Source organism: Prinia subflava, chromosome 3 (genome assembly GCF_021018805.1).
Source record: "Prinia subflava isolate CZ2003 ecotype Zambia chromosome 3, Cam_Psub_1.2, whole genome shotgun sequence".
In the NCBI taxonomy this organism is placed as follows: domain Eukaryota; kingdom Metazoa; phylum Chordata; class Aves; order Passeriformes; family Cisticolidae; genus Prinia; species Prinia subflava.
The window spans coordinates 24,723,360-24,746,085 of NC_086249.1; the positions used below are offsets into that span (position 1 = coordinate 24,723,360).

Here is a 22,726-nt window from a genome sequence, read left to right on the forward strand (position 1 = left end):
CTTTGCTGCTCCTTTTTCTCACCCTTTTTTCCTTATTACTTGTTTCTCCTGCCCTGGTTGGGAGGCCTGGTGTGACACTGGCTGGAACCACCTGTATCCAGGGTAGGGCAGCCCTGGCTTCTCCTCTCAGCAGCCTCCCGTGCAGTGACTGCTCCCTTGCTGTTTCCATCCAGTAAGGAGCAGAAGGCAGGCAGAAGAGACACAATATTCATGCTTCAGCACTCCTTAAACGAGACACTTGAATGTAGCAGAGTGAGGAATAACAATGTGTAAAGTTTGGAAATTGGACTGATCTTTCTTCTCTGTGCAAAATTTTTAAACTGTCTGGGAAATTGGTCCTAAAATCCAAAAAGAGAATGGCTTTTGCATATTTCCACTCTCTGTCCTACATCAAGACTGTGTCATTCTAAAGGGAAACGCCTCTTTAATCAGTGACAACCTTATGGCATTACAGAGGATCACATGGAGAGCCCTGGCTAAGCTCAGCAGCTTGTGGTGTTCCTGCTGGGTGCTGCAACCTGTAAAATTATGGAAAAACTGGCAGTTCTGGCAGTTGCCAGTTGCTATCCTGCAAGTCACCCACAAAGCACTCAGGTTGTCAGGCAGAAGGACATCAGTAAGAAAACTGAGATTTAAAAATGGTTGGCAAACCCTATAGCAAAGTACCAAACAGTTGTAATTTATTTAATGGAGCATCTCCACTGAGAAATGCATTTCATGCCACACAAAGCTAAACCATGTAAGAGAGCTGATTCCCCCTGAGCCCTGGATAGCTGCACTTCACACATGGATGTTTATCTTTTAAACTGATGAACTGTGAGTGCAGTGGTCCAGCAGTGATTTAGGGTTTGAAACAAACTGTCGGGTGAGTGATATATTTGGAATTATTTAGTTAATTTTTTTCATCACTTAGAGATTCTGGGACATAAAGGGGCACTCTGGGACATCAGTTAAAACTTTTCCAGAGGATGTTAGGGTAGAAGTTTACTTCCACTGACGTAAAAATCAAAACATTCTTTGTTCCAGTACAGACCGACTTGAATTTGCAGTTTATTGCAGATACTCAAAATCAAGTTTGTTTCTTTAAGTTCTTCCTATATACTTAAATGTGTACACATTCAGTGAAAGCATTTGGCAAAATAGCTTTGCCTCTGCCTCTGTACATACTTGTCCAGAATCAGTGAGTTAATTTTATGCATTTTATGGACCACAGTAATTCCCAGGTCTCCCCATGGCCACTTCGGTGCCAAAACAAGATAGTTGGTGATTTTGCTATTTGTGCTATTAGAACCTTTCCAAAACTCTAAAACTTGTGTATTTCTTATTCTTTTTTCTCTATGGAGAGTCTGAACTGTGGCTGCAGTAAGTCTTGGTGACATCTGCCCTTGCTAACAGAGATGAGCACTCTTTGGCACTGATTCCATTCTTTCTGGGCTCCTGTTTACAGTGCTCAGTGTAACAGATTAATCTGAAAGCAGATCTTTCATTCTTTAGTATTTATGTTCTGATAAACCTCTTAAACAGATACTGAATTTTGTTAAAGTAACTCACCTATTTCACATTTAGTTTTGCATTCTCTTTCTTTTTGTCCTCTTCACCTTCATCATAATTTTTAGTCCATTTCTTTCTGTGTTTTTGAGGGGGGTTTTTATAACCCCATGCAGGAATGTTACACAAATTTCAGGTTTTTCATGATACAGAAAGGTAACAGAATGAGGCACTGGGTAACTTATTTCTAAGCTTAGTGTACCATGAATTTAAAAATAAAAAGCCATATGGTGGGTAAGGCAGCCTTGACTTTGGAAAGAAAGGAGGAAAAGCCAAATATGAGATGATACCATAATTAGGTTGCAAGTGCAGTCCAGATCCATCCCCTCCATTGCTTGTGCTGGGAAAACACATGCATTTGTTTTTTCCTCTGGCCCTGCTCAGCCTTTGGAGAAAGTGTGACAGTATTTGTAGATGTGAGACCTGGGACATGGTTTAGTGGTGGGTGTGGCAGTGCTGGGTTAGCATTTGGACTCTATGACCTTAGAACTCTTTTCCAGCATAAGTGATTCTAGGATTTCATGAAAGAAGTAGCTGCAATTTTGCTTTAATTTTGTTTTTCTCTCGCTGGAAGGAGTTCTATGTTTGTGCACACTGAGGCTGGAAAAAAAAAATAAAGCACACAGCTAGGTCAAACTAAGATCTGGGTGCATGGTTTTCTTCTGGTCTATTTTGAGTCTGTGTGCATTCATGTGTATTAGCACACAGTCACAGCATATCCTGAGTTGGAGGGTACTCACAAGGATCATCGAGTCCAACTCCTGGCCTTGCACAGGACATCCCCAGGAGTCACACCATGTACCTGAGTGCATTTTCCAAACACTTCTTGAACTCTGCCAGGCTTGGTGCTGTGACCACTTCCCTGGAGTGTTCCAGTGGCCAGAGAGCTTCTCCCATTGGTATTTCTATGTCCTTCATTGGATCTTATATTGGGGAAAAACTACCTGTTTTATTAATCGTTGCTATTTCAATCTGCTAACAGGTAAGATCATTACAGGGGAAACTTCAACAGCTGTAAAGTAGATGCTTTCTTGTCATTGCCTCTGATAGCCTCTGAATCCACAGAAATGTTAGATTTTCCTTGTGTGTGGGTAATGGGTTTCTTAATAATGCAAATCATACAGTTTTGAATAGGAAGTTATTCCTACGGATTAGGTAAAAAGAATGTAAGACTCCAAGTCCGCAAATAAAGCACCTCCTTTGAAAAGCACAATTTACATTTAAACTAAATGGCTTTATATGAGGTTGCATTATATACACAGGGAGTGGTCTTGAGGATTTCCTGAGGCATTTTCTTTCTTTCATGGCAGCTGCAGCCTGCAAGCAAAGCTAGTTTTGACTTCTGTTTTATGTCTCAGAGCAGAGGTAGGATTGTTTGCTGCAAAATCATTATTTAGATGTGCAAAAAGGTTTTTTATCTTTTACATTTTCTGATTAATAGCAATGAAATTACTTTTTATCGTTCATAGTCTTTCAGTTCATAATTCAGTGGTAAATACGACAAAGGGTGCTGTGTGTTCTGTGATCTTGAGGCCTCAGCATGAAGAGAATTACTGTTTTGACATCTGAATTGTCATTTAGTCTTTCTTGCCATTGTGCGCAAATGTAAATCTGTTTCTTGCAATTGTGAAACTCCTGAAAACAGGAATTTAAACGAATTCAGTATTACTTTCTTAAGGCCTTAAACTCTCTTACACTCTGTATCTGGGAAATGCAGCATGCCCTATTCATGTACAAATATAGAGACTGCTCTAGTTTGTATTATTAAGGCACAAAATGCTAACATTTTGAAGTAATACAAAACTATAAATGTATATTCCAGAGAATGTTTCAGAGTTTGGGGCTGACTGCCTGGAAGGATGAGGCTTTAACTCTGATATACAGTCCAGAATTCATTGTCTGCACAAGACGGCAATAAGCCACTGACAACTCAACTTACTTTTAAAATGGTAATACATGCACTCTTGTATTATTCTCAGTTTCACCGCCTCCTTATTTTGAGTTTGATTAAATGGAACAATGTAAATAATGATGGTGATTCCTTAACAAGAAAAGTCATAGAGATTTCTAACAACCTCAAGTTGCACAAGAGGAGGTTGAGATTGGATATTAGGAAAAAGTGTTCACTGAAGGGGTGATCAAGCCTTGGAACAGGCTGCTCAGGGAAGCAGTGGAATCACTGTACCTAAAAATGTTCAAAAACCAGTTAGGTGGGTGCTTAGGGACCTGGTGTAGGGGTGAACCTGGCAGTGCTGGATTATTGGTTGGACTTGATCCTAGAGGCCATTACCAACCTCACTGATTCTGTGAAATTAAAATCGCAGGTACGAATAAGCATAGGTGGAGAATTTGAAAATGATGGCATACTTGGCTGTGTTTTCTGAAGAAGTAATGTGCTGTGCTTATGATTTATAAAGTAGTGGCCACATAACTGTGCTTGTGATTTTGTGGTCTGGTGCTGAATATAGTCCTGCATAGTAGGAACAGTTAAAACAAGGACTTAGGAATGATGGAGAAAGCAGCCCAGTATGATATGGATAGTCTCTAAAACTGTGAGTAGTGTGACCAAAACCAGTCAACCAGGAAAATGCTAGCAGTCATGGTAGGGGGAAAGCTCACCTTGTCTGAGAGGTGTGAGTCATGCCATACTTGTAGAGAATTTGGTAGCAGAGTAATTGTTCATGAACTAGACCATGTGCCTTTTTGTTCTGTTTCTACTGGCTTCAAGTGCTTTGACTCTCTCGCTTCTAAGTTATGCTTTTGGCAGAAAAGCAGCTAGACTGTCTGATGTACTGCAAGCAGAACAATCTTGTATTTATTTGGGGAAGCAAAGTGTGTTATGCTCAAGTCCTTTATGAAGAAGAATAAAAAATATCTTCCATTTTTTCCCCAAAGCTATTCAAGTTTTGTCTCAGCCGTGCCAATCTGTCACTGCAGCTGTCAGTGTGATGCCTTTTTTCAAAGCACAGAGAGGCCTCAGCTGAAAGCTTCCAGTCAAGGGTAGGAGAAAGGTCCATGCAGGGAGCAGGAGCTGTAAGTCTGACTGCACAGTACACTGTCAGCTTAGTATAATCCTTAATGTATAGGTAGGGGTTGGGATAGAGAGGGAAGTGAGTGAGGAATGGGGAAAACAGGACTACTCAATTCACTGCACTCAGTAATATTCAAACTTCTGGTGACTGGTTTGGTTTTATTTTGCATCTGGGAAAAGCTGGTAAAATGTAATTTATTTGGTAAAATGTAATTCAGTGTATTGGGTAAGACTACAGAGGAGGTCAAAGTGCAGAGTTAGGAATAAAGCCATTATTTTCCAGAAAGGTATTTCTTCTCACCCAGTCTCAAGCCTAGGTAAAGACTATATACATCTGTGTGGGTATACAGATTGAAAGATAAGAGGCAGTGCTGTCTCAAAGGCAGTCTACGCAGACATTCTCAAGACAATCTAGACGTGGTTTTTTGCTTGTGTTTGTTAATTTATGCAGAGTTGGGAGTACTGTGGATGGATCCCGGTTCATAGATTTGTCAATGTTCTCCATTAGGCTTACGGATATACCCGAGTATCATCTTTGAGAATTTGGTGAACCAGTGTTTTCAAGACTCATTCTTTTTGGAAAGTAAAATCTTTGACTCCTTGTTGATGCTCATCCTACCCCTTCAGTAATTTCACTGTGGTTACAGGACTGTTTTGATGCCATTGTGTACTCCATGGCTAGCACTACATTTAGGGCTCTCTCCAGTGATTGCAAACTGTCTTCTCAACTTCGCATAATTGAAGTCTCCTACTTTAAAGCGTGAGCTACAAACAGGTCCCAGCTAATGAAATAATCTCCATTTCCTGCACTTTAATGCAATTTTGCAGCTCAGGAGGTTAGTATTCTTCAAATTACCATATATCAGAGAGATGGGAGCAAAATGTTTGTATTAAATCATGTTTCTTATTTAAAAAAATCCCAAGACAACAAATACTGCCTCCCCCCAAAAACCCCAACCAACTAAAAAGACAAGTTGTAACAAGAAGCTAACTAAGTAACTGTCCCCCCACACACACACACAGAATCACATGCACAGATATGAACAGGAGGAACAGAAACGCCAAATGCACTGATGATATTAGTTGTGAGTGACTGCTTATAGTCACTCCATCCATCTGAACTATTGTGCTGTGAATTTTTTCATGACCATCTGTCTGAACAGGATAAATGCTCCAGTTGCAGAAAATCATCAGTTTGATAGTTTAGTTTAGTTTTTCCAACCCGTAAAGAATACAGTAAGCACAGCGTTGAAATGAACCCTGAGTGATAAAGTGGCTTGAAAACTAATTCTGTACAGGCTCTATAGCAGGGCCAGTCAGGAAAGGATCACATCATTCAAAGGAGCAGCTTTAAATGATCAGACTTTTGCTGTGGACCAAGTGATAAAACCCAGGGATGGGGACTAGTGTCAAGTTTTCGGGGCATCTTCTTTGAATGCTATGGTGATGGGTAGTTGTAAAAAGCAAACTCCTTTACTGCATCATTAAATCAGTCCCATGAAGTTATTAGAAAGTTATTGGAGTTATAATACAAAGTTATTAGAGTCCACAGCAGTATGCAGAAGCCTTCTAACATAAAGTTTCTAAGTCCCAAGCAGAAGCAGCAGCCACAGCACTCTTAATCTGTGTTCAGTAGTGCTTGCAACAGTAGCAACAACAGCGGCATCGGTGTTTCTGTGAGTCTTACGTGTGCTCTAACATTCTCAGTGCATTTCATTCTATTTTTAGCCAATCCAGTTTAAACACAAACTCTCTACAAAAGTATTGGACCTATCCTAAGCTAAAATTGACGTGCAACAATTTTCATAAATTCTTACACAAATTTTGTGCATATAATTCTATCTATTCTATTCTATCCACCTAGGTATGTTTAGCAAGGTTACATTTTCATTATTTCTAGAATTTATCTGTCATTGCAAAAGGCAAAGCTACTGGGTTTTAAGTCCTTTAAGGTTTTAGGTCCTTTTCTTTCTAGCTACTTCTGTCTCTTACTTGTTTAAGCCACTTAAAAATCCTCTATTTATTTAAAACTAAACTAGCATTTCTACCTCATGTCTCTGTGGATTTATATATTTTAGTTTTTCTGAAGGTTCTAATTCAATCCTCACATTTCTGGGCACTCCTGGGCCTGTGTGGATTTGGCCCAGGGGGATTCATGCTCCAACAGATTAGGTAGGGAGCGAAAAAATTGAAGCATCGTGGTGAGTCCATCGTTTGTGCTTCCAGAACATTTTGTCAGGGCTCATGAAGGACAGAGGGAGGTGATTAAAAAGAGGGAGGTCAATTTTAAAATGCTTACAAATGTTTGGATTTTACCATGCCAACCTAACATCTTTCTGTGATGAGAAATCCGCTAGCTCTGTGGATGAAGGAAAATCAGTAGGTGTCATTTGCCTGGATTTTAGCAAGGTTTCCCACACAAATTCTCTTTCATGGCCAAATGAGATAGAAACTAAATGGAAGGTGTACTAGAAGTGGGACACTGGCTGGACCACCAGACCCAAAGAGCAGTGGTCAGCAGTTCAGAGTTCAGTTCCTGATGGCAAGTTACTTGTGGTGCTCATACAGAGTTGACAGAGGTGCTAATGCTGTCTAACATCTTCATTAATAACCAGAATGATTATACAGAGAGCACTGTCAGCAAGGTTTGAGATAGCACCAGACTGGGAAGAGCAGAGCACACACTGCACTGCTCCCTGCTCTTCAGAGGAATATCAACAGGAAGGAGAAGTGGGATGAGAGGAACCTCTCAAATGTCAATGGAAACATACAGGAGTTCCCCATGACAGAATAAAACATGGAGCAGTCCCAGCCAGGCACAGTCTGGGCAGAGATGAGAACAAGCCGTATGTTTGTCAGCCACTGCAGCAGTCAGGGGCAATGAAAACTGGGCTGCACCACCAGCCTGGGCAGACTGCACCAGGAGTACTCTGTCCAGTCCCAAGTGTTCTCACATTTGGTTCTGATTTCTTTAGCTTTCCTTCAGGAAAATCTGATAAAAGGCTTTGTTTTTCAGTAGATTAAAGAGATTTGGAGAAACACTTTGGAAAATGACTTCTGAAAGATTTTTGTTATTTTAGTAGGTACTGTTTTTTAAATCTGTGGAAAGATGCTTTTATTCTGCAAATTACAAACTTTGTAGCTGGTAATAGAGCAACACAGTAGGTAAAAATAAAAAAGGAGATAAAATCAATACTGTAGAAAATGCCCAAGCTTATTCTTCCTGTAGTAAAGGTAGCACTTTTTAAATATATTGAGCTAAATATTAATGCAAATAAAGACTAGGATTCTAAAAAGGAAATGATTTGTTTTAGCTTCAGTGATAATGCAACTGTTGGTATATTCCATATGCCTAAAGCTAAAAGTATTATAATCATATATGGCCTTCAGCTTTTACCTATCATTTCAGTGTGTCCAGTGTTTTGGGACACAATGAGAATAACAGGGTATGGGCATATAATGTCTTTCCAAATACTAAGCATTTTAATATCTAATAATACCTTACCATGACAACTGGTCTATGCCACAAAATGCAGACACACCAAATTGTATGCATTTCATTTTAATTCACGGCATACACCGTTGTGCAGAAATTATGGCATTAATCAGCAGTAGCTTTTGTCCAGTAACAAAATTTCTTTGGAGACAGAATTATCCTTTAATGACTGTACATAAACTGGGGAAAAAAGCCCCCAGTGTTATTCTCACGTTATTTGAATTACTGCCCTAACATCACATTCTTAATTTGGGTTGTTACCTAGGTTTTGAAATCCCACAGTAAATATTTGACGACAGAAATAGGATCAGTGTTTTCAGCAGTGCCGTGTTCATGCCTGCCATGCACAAAGAGACCCAGCAGTCCGTACGAGTTGGAAGTGCAGTCATTCAGTGACCAATAGACAGTGTAGATGAACAGAACTAGTGAGCTGCTGTGCTAAGCATTAGTGTTTCCATCAGCCCTGTACAGTGTCTGAAGAGTCTTGCTGCCCAGGTAGGCACTAAAGGCTGAGAAGGGGTGCCTTGCATCACTTCTTGTACTACACTTGTTGATCCTCTGAGTCCTTGAGTTTTTAACAATCTCGTCTCTGCAGTCCTGGCTCAGTTTGACATTTTACTCATGGTGCTTGCCTCTGGCTTACACATTCTCACAACTTTCTGGTTTTCTCCAGAGTCTTAGCCAGCTTTGGGCAGCTGGGTCATATCAGAGCTTGGCATTGGGTCAATACCACTGAATCCCAGAATGGGAAGAGCAAGAGGTTCAGGTGGTTGGAAACTAGCCTGGATATGAGCTTCATGAAGAAATTAGAGATCCGGTTGAGCAGTTTTGCAGATGCACAAGTCTTTTTAACCTGGTCTGTATTTCAGTCTGAACCCTAGCTGAGTGTATATGAACCATGCCAATTATATACTTTTGACATAAATATCATAGTATTTGTGGTTATACATATATCTATGCAATATTGCTAAGTAGTGTAAACATTAAATGTTTATCCTCTGTCAAGATCAGTTAATCATCCTAGTTCAAACACGAAAGGTGGCTTGTCAGGTAGGGAAGCTGAAACCCTCAACCTCAACCTCTCCTAATTGAGAGCCAAATACATCAGGTTTCTTACAGTTCTATTAAAAAATGAACAACTGGATAATAAGTATTTGGGATGTGGTCCAAAGCCTGAAGAAATTAAAAAGAAAGACCACAGTGAGCTGTGGTTTGGAGGCTGAGGATCTACTTCCTTCATCCTTGATTGAGCAATACCCACAGTTGTGTCATGTTGGATGATTTGAATTCAACAGGAAAACAGGTTTTTAGACTTCTAACTCAATGTATCAGTATGGGTGTTTCAATATTAATGAATTTCAGATCTTTAAATTTATTTTCTCTTTTTCTTCTTTTTTTCTTTCAGGCAAGCCCTGCCCCTATAATTGTCAACACAGACACCTTGGACACAATCCCTTATGTAAGTATTAAGAGTTTTTTTATAAATATGTAGAGTTGGTTTATTTTCACACAGAAATTCTGTTTGGTATTGCATAGAAGTTATCTTATAAACAAATCATGCAATTAATAATTTCTCTTACAGTTACACAGTAATTTTTTTTCTAGGAAAAGAAATTGGGAATCACAAATGCACCCAGGTGAATCATAGCATATTATATACACACAATTTGTAGGTTTTGTTTACTAAAACAAGCCTTTCTTTGAAAAAAAGAAAAGTGATTTCATTAAGGCTGTCATCCTTACTGGTGACATGAGTACTTCCTTTTAGAGCCATGCACACCCTGCTAGCTTAATAGAAAGATACCTGGGTGCACAGTGCATACTAAAATGGTGCAACATCCCTTCATTTGTTTGTCTATCCTGTTGATGGAAATTGCTCTTGATAAATAGTACCTCAAATGAATTGACTTAATATTTTCCTATTACTGTCTCTTCTTTTTTAAGACTTCTAGGAAACAGATTATCCTTAAATAAATGCATTTTTATTCGATTTTTTTAAAATCTGGTTTTTCTACAAGATTTGTTATTATTGTCATTTAGACCATAAAATCGACTCTAGTTGAAGATAAAGGACATAGAAAAGCACAAAGCAAACTCATCACAGAGAGTAACAGGCTTAAATGATTGGAGGAAAGAAAAACAAGTAGCACAAAGCTAGCCAGCCAGTATCTAATCTTTCTTCTTGCATCATCTTAGTTATCTTTTTGAAGCTCCTAATTAATGTCTCTCATCTGTCGCGTTTTGTCCACATCTGTTTCTTATGATACCAATGCATAAGCCTAATTATTTCTCTACCTATACCAATCATGTGGCTGGGTTTTGTTTTTCAGAAGACTGTTGATGAGGAAGTTTAATAGGGGTTGTTCTGGCCAGTTTGTTACTGACAATTCATAGAACTTAGAAATTATAGTGCAGAGCACAGGTAAAGATCACAGCCAAGAGCAATTTAGAAGAATGACAGTGCTCTAAAGCAGAAAAGAATTAAGTCCCTTGATAGGAATATGAACTATTGAGAAGGGTGAAAAAGTTAAATAGAATTTCTCTCTTCATTTGCATGCAGCTTTTTTAAAAGGCTTCCTATCATTTCTGTCTCAGTTTTCCATCCTAACATCAAAACCATCTGCTGTGGTATCACTTTCAATAGGTCTGTCTGGCTTTTCTCCTGTATTTTGATGAGACATTTTACACTTCGTGTTCTCTAGTCTTGCAAAAGGGACACTGTGAGCCCCAGTTCTCATTTTCAGCACTGGACCTGTGCCCAGGATCCTCTGCAGCTACGGTGTTAGAATTCCTAAATACAGATGCAATTACACTAGTGACAAGATGCTCAGTCAATATGATTTATTCCCTTAACACATCCTATCAATACTTACACACTTTAATGTCACTTCTGTACTAAAGTTCCTTTCTCTTAAGTAATAAAGAACAAATGACCAAACACATTCAAGAGAAATGTTGACATTAGGCTGAGAAGTGCCTGTGGGCTGTTTCAGTCTCCAACACATGATGTGAGCTGGATAAATAAACAGAAGGTATTTATTGTAGAAATGGACAACTCTGAATTGGTCACCTTGCTCTTCCCAGCCTGGGAAGAGTTCTTTGTTAGATATGGGACACAGCAGCACCACCACAGAGGGACTTATTTAACCCTAGACACTAAGAAACGCTTCACCTTGACCTGCCTGCTGAGCCACACCACCACAGGGCCCCACAGAACTTTGGGTCTCTGCTTTACAAATGGGCGTTTCCTTCTGCTCAGGATTTGTATGCTTGAACAGTCTCTGAAATGAGACAAAAAAACAAGCCATGAACAAATGGCCTCTTCCTCCAAACTTATGTTTGAGAGAGTGGGCTGGGACACCTGTGTTTTCTTTCTTGCTCTCAGGAGTAATGCAGTTTAATTTAGTTTGGTTTCATGTTATATTTCCTCTGCAAGGGAGATGCTGCAGTCACTGGGTCAGATCGGTGTTTGCTTCCGTGTGCATCCCCTCCTGGTCCAGGGATCCTTCCCAACACAGATTTAGTGACAGCACGTGGTGGATTGACTCTGGCAAATAGCCAAACACTCTTCTCATGCCTCTCTGTTGTGGGTCAGGAATAAAACAGGAGATATAAAAGCAGAGTTGTATATGAAGATAATGAGTTAAATAGGGAAAGCAAATGCTGCATGTGCAGGTAAAGCAAAAGATGAAATTCATTCACTACTTCAGCGGGCAGATGTTTAGCCCTTCCTGGAAAGCAAGGCTTCATCCTGTGTAGCAGTTAGTTGGGAAGACAAATGTCATAACCATGAATGTTCTTCCTTGCTCCTCCTTTCCCTGAGCTTTCGTTGCAGAACACCATATGATATGGAATGTTCCTTTGGTCATGTGGGGTCATCTCTCCTGGCTAGGTCCCCTCCAATCCCTGTACCCATCTCCAACCAACTTGCTACTGGGACAGGAAGGGTAAAATTGAAAGGAGAAAAAGCCTTGATGCTGTGCAAGCTCTTCAGCAATTACCAAAATGCTGGTGTATCAATATTGTTTCAGCCACACATTGAATTACTGCTCCACACAGGCTACTATGGAGATTAAACCCCATCCCAGCAAAGCCCAGTACAGCCTAGAGTATTGTGTGGGTCCTGTAATACAGCCTTTAGCATCATGGGGTGTCAGGGGAGGTTTGTCTCTCTTTTGAATATTTGGAAATACAGAGACAAATCTTCCAAACTGGATGAGTTAAGTGTATGATAGTGCAGCCATCATCATGTAATTTATTTTACAGGAAATGTAATTTAGCAGATATGCTCTAAAATATTTTTTTCTGGATGAGGTCAGTTCAGAGATAACAAAAAGCTAGATTTAATTATGATTTTGGAACTTGAACATGTGTCAAAGCAGCTGCATTTTCAGCACTGTTAGGACTTCCAGACATGCCTGGGGGAAGACTGTAAGTGCCTAGGAACATCTTTGGTGAGTGTATAAGTATCCTTAGAGTTAACTATCTAGGTATTTGCACTTCTGAAAGGCTCTACTGATTTTTAGTTGCCATAAAATAAACATCTAACACTCTGAGAAAAATTTGCTTTATGGATCAGGGAATCCAAGTTAAATGATTATTTTTTCTGTCCAAAGCTAAAAGCAGCTGTGGTGTAAGATGCTGATTCTCTCTCAGAACTGTAGAGTGTTCAAGACACCCAGAAGTGCTGTTCTTTGGGGCTCTAGTGATCTTAGATTCCTGCTACTCATCCCTGTTTTTCAGCTCCCATTTCAGCTAAAGTACACTTGGAATCCAGGAAGACTGGATGGGAAGAACAAGGATTTTTCAGTTCCTCTTAATTGGGCCATGTTTCTGATGTTCACATTCTTTTTTTCTTTTCTTACTCCCTTTCTGTAGTCTTAAAGGGTTGTCCTTGAATTCTTTAGATTGAGTTTGCCTTCCACAAATCTGAGCACCATTTCTAAATCAAATTGTTGAATAGAATTAAAAGGCAAGGGAATACATAAGCAAGTGATACGTCTGAGGAAAATGTTTGACATAATAACTTTTGGTTTCTGACTGTTGGGATTTTCTAAGATACTTTTCATGACAACTGGTTAATGCATCCACTCACATGTTTGCAAAAAAAAAGTGCTGCTTAAAAAAATATAAAATGTGTTTTTCTTTTATGAATCTCTTTTCTTAAATAATGGTAATTTTCATTGGATTTACCATAAAAAGATAATTAATTCATTTTATACCATGTAGAAATTATTTCCAAAATTAAGCACTGGAACAGGCGTGGATTTTCCAATTTTGGTGAATCAAAATGGTATTTTTTTTCTGTAATTACTAGCCACAACTCATAACCTGATAGATCTCTAAATAAGGTCAGGCTGGTTTTAGTGTTGCTACCCACCAGGTAGACACTTTTCATGATTTCATTAGACTGGTGGCACAACCTTTGTCGTTGTTTCGTCTTATGGGCTGTACCCTCAATGCATTTCCAGTTCATTAACAGCTCTGCTCATCCTCTCTGCCATCTTCCTCCAAAAATTCCTGGTTTTGGGAGAGACTCCTCACAGTGATAGTCAGCATTCACAAAGCATGTTCACATGTCATCTTTGCACTGGTCCACCTGAAAGAAATTTCCTTTTTACAGTTGGTATACAACTGGCAAACTGAGTGATTTTGTCTCATTAACCCTCTAATGATTTAAAATCACATAATTAAACATTTTGCAACTGTTGACATTCTTCAAACCTTTCAACTCAATAGTTTGGAAAAAAAAATCATCCTTTGTGTGACTGGTTTTCATCAGTAGGCTTTTCTTAGACGAGATAAAAGAAAAGGCCTTATTCTATTATAGTGAGTGTTATTCCTTATAATTTGGGCCTGCAGCGAATAACAGAAGAAACAGTTAATTAAGTTTTCTTCTAGGTTCAGTGGTCTGAAAACTTTGGCTCACCAAGCTTTGGACGTGGGAATAAATTTGATAGGAAGCTTCGATGGTACAAAACGAATTATTCTGTGACATTTTAAGCACAATTAAACATTTGTGGGTGTTTGTTTGTTCTCTATTCTTTGGCTGTAAGTTTTAGATCTCTTTGTATAATGAGAAGCATTAATTTGATAACATATGAATCATCTCATTTTCTCTGTTGCACAGAATATGACTTATTTATTTATTTTTTCATTTCCAAAAAGCTGCATAGTTCAGTTAAAAGTAGCTATAAGGCTGTCTTTGCTGTATCACTTCTAGAAATTGAAGGGAGCCTTTCTATTTATCTTATGATGGATTTTTATTTTTCTTTTCATCATCAAAAAACTAAGAAAAGTTCACTGAAGTACTGTGGTTGTTCTCTTCCTCCATCATCTTGTCAAAGCAGTAAGATCTAAGAAACATGTACTCAATTTGCCTTTCAGTCACAATGAATTCCTCATATTTCTTCAGTTTCACATTGTTCTTTCAAATTATTTTTTTATTACTACTCTTTTATTATGAGTTATTGTTATGCTATTATTGGTTTGATTTGCTAACTGTACTGCCTATGCTGAGTTCTTTGAAGACACATTCAAGACATGTCCTGAAGAAGTAGTTTTCAGACTATGTAGGTTATGTTTTCATGAGCTGTAGTCGAATCTTTGTGCTGTTTTACACTTGCCTGCGTGTGGCCACAGAGAGGGCTGTGCAGCTGTTCTGGTGCATCCCCGCTTGGGGACACTGCGACCTCAGCCCCTCCTGGCTGTGACGCTCCCTGCTCCGGAGAGTGAGGGGGCCAGGATGATGCCAGAATGGGGAGTTCAGCAAAACTTCCAGCTTTCCTCCCTTATTTAATTAGCCATTTAGCTACTGCACCTAGATTTAGCACATTAGAAGGACGCACATAAAAGCTTAAACAAAGGCTGAAAATAAAAATGAATTCTTCCTGTTCTGATGTTGTGGATGGAATCAGGCACTTCACTCTCAAGTGAGAAGAAACTATGTTTTATTGATGTAAGAGAAGTTCAGTGCTAAATGCAGCAGTGGTTTAACAAGAATTAACACGTATACTTGAGCATTTACTGTGACAGAATTGTGGGGGGTCTTCCCATTGAGCCATGAGGTTCAGAAAGGACTTCACCATGTTCCAAACTTCCTTTCAGAGGGTAGTTCAGGGGCGGCTGGATCCAGACTTAGTCTCAGCCTTGGCCAGTGGGTGATGTCTAAAGGATTATATATTCACAGTCACAGAATCAATTAGGTTGGAAAAGGTCTCTGAGATCATCAAGTGCAACCTGTGATCAAACCACAATGTCAGCTAGACCATAGCACTAAATGCCACATCTAGTCTTTTCCTAAACACCTCCGGGGACAGTGACTCAACCACCTCCCTGGGCAGCTCAATCTTAAATCATCCTTCCTGAAAGATGGCCAAGTTTCAGTGTGCTTATGCCCAATCCACTTACCAGCCGTCTGATGTAATAAGGACTCTTGTAACCTTGAGAGCGTTCCTGCTCAAGAGGAGATCCTGGTGTGCAGCCCAGTGCCATGCAGGAGAGCCCAGCAGGCCTTGGGCTGGCTGCTTTTCGTGGAGTAAGAGGATAGAGTCATAGTCATACTTGCTTACTGACTACAGATGCTAGTTTATTCCAAATTTGCCTCAAGTTGGATTGACCAGCAGTCTTTTTAGCTGGGTGTATTGCCCAAATGTTGGCTATCATACTGTTATCTGTGTCCCCCCAGTCCAGCTGGAACCAGATTCAGCCATCAGGACCAGATACATCCATGGCTGATCACCACTTAGGGTTATTACCTGAGTAAGAGTTACTATGGAGTATAAAAGGCAGGTTGGGGTGGGAGCACATTGCCACACCTGACTGTAAAAAGAATGAGGAAAATTTTGAATTTCTGAGCACAGTCAGTGCTCTAAAGGCTTTTATTGGATAATAAGAATGTAGGTGCTTGCTAGACCTAAGTAAATTGGAGGGGGTAGGTGGCCTTCTATATTTTTAAATAAAGCATGTCATTAAGTAACTAATATTAAATGTCATATATGACTGAGCTGGTTTTGGCTGGGGTAGAGTTAACTTTCTTCACAGTGGCTGGTATGAGGCTGTTTTGGATGTGTGCTGAACACAGGGGTTGCTAATACAGGGGTGATTCTGTTACTGCTGAGCAGGGCTCACACAGAGCCAAGGCCTTCTCTGCTTTTTTGCTGCCACACTGGTGAGAGAGTGGGGGGTGCATGGGAGAGCACAGCCAGGACAGGTGATCCCAGCTGACCAAAGAGATATTCCAGATGATATGACATCATGCTCAGTGTATAAAGTGGGGGGAAGAAGGAGGGAGGGAGGGACTTTCAGGGTAATGGAGTGTGTCTTCCCAAGTCACATTGACACGTGATGGGGCCCTGCTCTCCTGGAGATGGCTGGACACCTGCCTGGCCATGGGAGGCAGGGATTTAGCTCCTTGTTTTGCATTGCTTGTGTGTGTGGCTTTTGCTTTTCCTATCAAACTGTCTTTATCTCAACTCACAAGTTTTCTGCCTCTGACTATTCCAATTCTCTCCCTGATCCTGCTGGTAGGGGAGTAAGCAGTTGTGTGGGGCTTGGCAACAATGACTGTGGATGATGAGAAAATTTTTGAGGACAGTGGTAACAGAAGACTAAAAAGAAATTTTGATCTAAAAGGATAGGATCTGAATTTTTACAAAAGTAGGAAACTCATGAAGTTTGGATTTTTTAATTACTATTTTATTGAAATATATAAAAATATCATCATGTAGATGTAGATATATTTTTTCATTGATTCCTCAGAATAAATTTGTTGCTTCTTTCTTAATTAGTTTGATCATAGTCTTGAAAGTCAGATTACACAACTTATTATCTCTATTGATTTATATTTTTCCAGATTGTTAATCTGCAGTTTTGTTTATTATTTATACTCATCTTTCAGCCTGTCATTAATGTGCATTACAATGGAAAAGCTAAAGCTGGCAGAGCTCTGTGCTAGTCCTTAAAAGCTGCATTGGCTTGGTTTGTCTCTTTTGGCCCTTGAATTGTTTCACAGCAGTGTTTTTTGCCCTGGCAAACACTGCTGTATTCTGCATGTCATTGTTTCTGCAGTGGCATAAGACATCTTTCTTTTATAATAGCAGTATTGACAGACTTGATTTAAATAATGTTTATAAAATATTTTGTGATCATTAGTGAAGAACGTTCTTCAGAATACCAAACTAATGAACTAATATAAAACAGATCCCCTTAAATATGCAAAAATAGAAAAGTTTTCATTCTGCTATCTGATGACCTAAATGGATTTTAGTGTGACAGCATAACAAATATGCTGCTTCTGTTGAAAACCCAAAGCAAAGGGTTTATTTTGCCTCTATTTCATACCCACTGATTTTCTACCTGAAAATAAATTTATTTGAAACATTTTCATTTAAAATATACTGCTTTAAAAGGAAATGTTTTTTAAGGAAGAGCCAAAGTGATTCTTAGGCAAAAATGTGATTTTTGCCTAAAATTCTGAATGTATTTTTATTATTTAAATTCTTTTAAATTCTGAATGTATTTTTATTATTTAAGCCTTATCAAAAACATAATTTTTAATTAAGGGCAAAAGCTTTGCTTTCAAGTAAAACAACTTCATTATATTAGGGGATTTCTTTTATTTTCTATAGGAATGAACGCTGCATTGCCTATTTTAGTGCTACATATCATAATACATAAAAAATTGAAAAGCTTTTATTATGTCTGGATGTAGGTAGAATTATCAACATCCTGTCAATCCAACAAGTAAATGCATCCCTTGGTCACGTGTCTAATTATTCCTTCACACTTCTATTCTCTGAAATTACAATACTGTCCATTTTCAATTGCCTGTGAATGATGCTGGAGTTCAGATTCAATCAAGGAGCTCTTTCTATGGATGTTTGAAATGTTGCAATTAGCAGAGTGGGAGAGAGGAGCTTGTTGAACTATAGAGATCACATCCTCCACTCGTTTGTGTCCCTCAGCTTCAGAGGGACACAGCACAGAGTGTGTAACAGCTTCACGCTGTTTGGATTTGGAGTACTTGGAGTGCAAGTACGTCAGCATTTCAGTCCATATCGTGGGTCTGCACTTACCAGTCTTAGTTCTAACACTTTCAAGTTTTTGAAGCAGACTTTTTGATAAAAGACTACAGGTCTTGCCAACAGGTTTTTGGATATCCGCTACCAGTTCCTTTGGGTGACAATGTAATAAACCCCTTGAAAGAGGTACAGTGCTTTGCTTTTGCAAAATCTGTTCTTGTTGGGCCACTCTTATCCTTGTTGCCTCTGCTGGGGCAAGCCAGCCAGGTATTACACTGTGAGGTATTTTCATCACTCTGAGAACAAATCAAATATACTATATACATATGTGGGTGTGTACATACCCCTCCTCTACACCCAGCTACACCTAATTTTTAATTTGCCTGTGGTGTTGGCAGGTGCTGCAGAATACAGTGGATGCCTGTTAAAGATGTTTGAAGCACTTGAGAGTCTGAGACAGCCTTGAATTACATGGACCAAACTGGCCTAAATGAAATATCATTTGAATTGTTTTTTTCATTCTCTCACTAGCCTCGAATTAGTTTTTCTTTTGTATAATTCTTTATATATTATGCTACCACAGCTAAACTTACTGGATATTGTAGCAATAGGCTAAAGTCAGTTGGGTTGGTAGGTTTGCAAGGATCCAGTGGCTAACATAACCAAATATGCTTTTTATAGCACAGTTTGTGGTCTTAAACCATCAAACCCATTGTCCTTTATATAAAATATTTGATTAGAATATATATATGTGTGTACATATAAAATTAAGAACCATGGCAGGGAGATCACACCTGAATGATCTTTAAAGTTGCTTCCAACCCAAACCATTCTGTGATTCTAAGAAGCTGATAAACCTCTTCAAGTACCCAAGGCTATTTTTCCATAGCAATAGCTTTGAGTAACTTTGTCATGAAGTTAAAGTTCTGAAGTGATTTGGGAAACAGCATAAAGAATGCAAATGAATAACTACTTACCTATAGTTTTTTTTTTTATTTGGTTTGAGTTTTTTTGGTGATTCAAGACAATGGGACTTGTATTGGTCAGTATTCACTGTACTAGAAAGGTGTTGAACTTAACTGAAAGCTCTTGTGAAAAAAGGGAAGAAGAGCTAGCACACATGGCATCATCTTATTGGTTTTAATTATACAAAAGGAAGAAACCTTTCCTTTTTCATAAGACCTCATTTTGGAGGATTAATTGCTGTCAGATTGTGTTCCTTTGACCTTGGATGATCTAAGAAGTAAAGAGGAAGTGACTGAAAGTATTAAAGAGAAAGCTTGTTTTCATGTCTTATTGGACATATAATGGTTTGATTACAATGGTTTTTCACTCATTTAATATGAAATATGTCTGAAATTTATTTTACAAGAACTCTTCTTTGTAATTTTCAGAATATTTACTTTTTCCTGTCTAGAATTGTTGAATATTTTTGCTTTGGAAACTGCCTGGTAAAGTTCAGCCAAGGTGAAGTTTTTATCCTGGCAGCACATAATGCAACATCAGTAATAACAAGAGATAGAAAATAGACCCTTTTCTTTTGATTTCCTGATTTCTCTTAACATTATTCACTATGTTTTTCATAGCAGCATCTTTTCCTGTTGTTTGTGGTAACTTCCTAAAAATTTTAGAATAGCTAGAGTGTGTTCTTATTCATTCCCTACAGCAATACAAAGAGATCTCAATGTTCTCTTTTAATAAAAAAAAGAGTTCTCTTTTAATAAAATCACAAAATTAGCCATTGAAATGCTCTTGTTTTCCCCCATTGTTAGCCAGGGATTAGCTGATCCATGCTGTAAAACTAACAAAACCTCAATACAGCAAATACCCTCAAGCCCCTACTGTTGCAAGTTGTGAGTGTAGACATTTTGGGAATATGAGTTATTTCTATTCCACATTTTACACAATAAAACCTCATGCTACTTTTAATGCAGTGATCTGGTGAACCAGACTTGATAGTAAATTACATTTTTAACCAGTGTTTAGATGACCTAGCATAGAGTAGGGAACCCAAATATGCCACAGATAGTATCTGTTTTCCTAGTCTTAGAAATTGCAGCCCTCATAAATTTCTGTAGAAGATTGGCTTAGTTTGAAGGTAATAGAAAATAAAGATTCCTACATGAGATAAATTTCCACTTGTTGAGACTATTAGTCAAGAGAAACAATAACTGAAATGCATTGCTTTTGTATTTACTTTAACAAATTCAATCGGTTGTTGAAAAATTTGCGCCTGTAAATTTTTCTGCCTAAAGATGACAACAGTTTAAAATTTTGGATTCTTATTTTTAGTCATAAATTATTTATGCTGAGTACGTTATGTTTAATGTTTGCTAGGCAGAACCATTTTACTGAGTATTGGCAAGTGTGACTGTTTTGTTCTTTGTACAGCTTAAGTGAGCATTAGCGTGGTTGTAACAAAATTAATCTTGTCTTATATCCAAATTTGGGATTTAGACTTTGGAAAGTCTTTGCAAAGTTGGAAAGGTGAACATAGCACACTGTGAGTTTATCTTGAAACTATTGAGCTATACTAATTTTTCAAATAATGTGCACAGTGCAAGGTTGATTAATGACTTAGATTTCACTGTAGTCTTTCTCTTTAGTAGAAGCAGATATGTGGTATCTTGGTAGTGCTCTTTCTTATTCTAAAAATAGCAAAAGTATTCAGCTGTCCATACGACCTCTTGGTCTTTCCCTAGAGGAGAAGTATAGTTTGCAGCTGGTGCTTTCAATATTGTTTAATTTCTTCCTAGAAGCATTGTCTATTAGTTTGAAGTTGGTTTGTAAACTAAGTCAGAGAAGTGCTCTTCTTTCATTCCCCAATAATTTGAATTTCATGCAGAGGGACACAAATATATTCTAGTTCGTGAAACTTTTTTCCGTATACCTTGAAATTGTTGAAAGATGCTCGTCTTTCTTTTGAGATAAGGACCAATCTCCAGGAGCCATCCTCCTGTCTTAGAGAGACTGATCTTATCAATAAGACAGGTTGGTCAGAACTGGGCATGCCTGTTTCCATCATGTCTCAATGAACTTTGTCTCTATATGCAGATCTACTACTGAAAGAAATTATACTTGACTTTCTCCCCAGTTCTTTAATTCCACATCTTTTTGATTTTTGGCCATAGCTAAAATCAAGTTTGTTTATATTTTGTAAAAATTCCTCTGCTTTACTAAAGTTAAAACTTTAATACTGTATAAAGTCCATCATCATTTACACTTTGAGCACAGTGTCTTCTTTCCAGATCTTTTTCTAGCCGTTTTTCTTTCCCTGCTGTTTCTTGGTGAGGAATGATTCAAGAATATTGTAAGAATAGCTTTTCCTGTCACATTCATCTTTCTGCTTGGGTGAAAACAGGAGATACATGGCAACAAATATGAGTCTGCAAAGAGTTTGTTTCTTGCTTTAGCATCGCATCGAGTTGTACTCCATATAACAAAAAAATGCTATGTTTTCAGTACAAGTGGATGAATCATTGCAAGATGTTAGGGGCTTGCTGAATTTGCTAGCCTGGTGGAAGCAAGGCTGTTGGGACTCCCAAGGCTGTTGGGGACTCCATGCCACAGCGCTCAACCTGTAGCAAGATCAGCCCTGTACACCCAGTAAGCACATGGACATCCAGGAGGCATTCAGGTGGACACAGGTCTGAGCAGAACAGCACAGCAGTCAGTGCCCACACAAACAGAAGTGGCCTCCTCCTGTGCCCATGTACATGCATATGTTCTTGTGTGTGGTGTGAAAACTGCCTGGAGCTGGATTTGGACACTTGGTCAGCTCAGGAATGCAGGCTCCAGATCCTTGATGTTCCAGATGCTGGCACCTGACTCTGCACCCCCTGTCCAGCTGTTGGTACAGACTCCTTTGCACCAACCAACACACACACACACACCCGCTGTGGGACTCCGATTCCTCCTGTAACTGAGCTGAGACACACGGTCCATCCAGTAGCTGGCCCTGGATCCTTGCCTGTACTCCTGCACAGTAAAATACACACACACTGAAATGGGTCTCAGTCAGCCCCTGGATCCTAGAGTCTCTTGAGCAGTTGCTTGGATCCCTTGCCAACTTCTTCCCTTGTCTTACTTCCAGTTACACATACACACCCCAGCTTTCTGACTGCTTCACCTACTCCTCAGCCTGGTGTTTGCTGGCAATCACCCACTGCTTGTAGGCACCCTCTTATACTCCAGCTGCTGGTACGACAGACACAGAGAACACAGAGAGAACACAGAACCCTTTACCCAGGAAAGCAGGTACAAATGAAGTTTAATGGAAGATGTTACAGAAGGTGTTCAGCAGGCACAGAGCTCAGACAGGAAGATGAACAGACCAGCCTTGTCTACATGTGACTGGCCCCCTTTATCCACTCTGTTTTCTTGTGCTTCTTCCTCTCTAGTTCTAAACCACTTCTATCCTTCTCTTTTCCACAGCTTTTATTCCTCACCTAAACATCTCCTAAGTCTTGTTGCACTGCCGAGGTGCTCGTTCCCTGCATCCTGCAGGTGTCCCAGCCCCAGGCTGCAAGGTGCTCCCCAGCTGACCCACGGTGCTGGGTGCCACCCTGAGCCAGGGGCTGAGGGTGTCCTGGGAGAGGAGGGGTCTCTGACAGGGTATCTCCACCTGCC

General features: G+C 39.2%; 1 protein-coding gene across 8 annotated transcripts in view; it reads left to right on the forward strand.

Moving 5' to 3' along the window:
• DLG2 (discs large MAGUK scaffold protein 2) overlaps positions 1-22,726 on the forward strand; it is a 994,479-nt gene that overhangs the window by 599,482 nt on the left and 372,271 nt on the right. For all 8 annotated transcript variants that reach the window (XM_063394414.1, XM_063394410.1, XM_063394417.1 and 5 more), the window contains one exon: positions 9,481-9,534. In XM_063394414.1, coding sequence (XP_063250484.1) covers positions 9,481-9,534 — 54 coding nt within the window. The remainder of the gene's footprint in view (positions 1-9,480; positions 9,535-22,726) is intronic.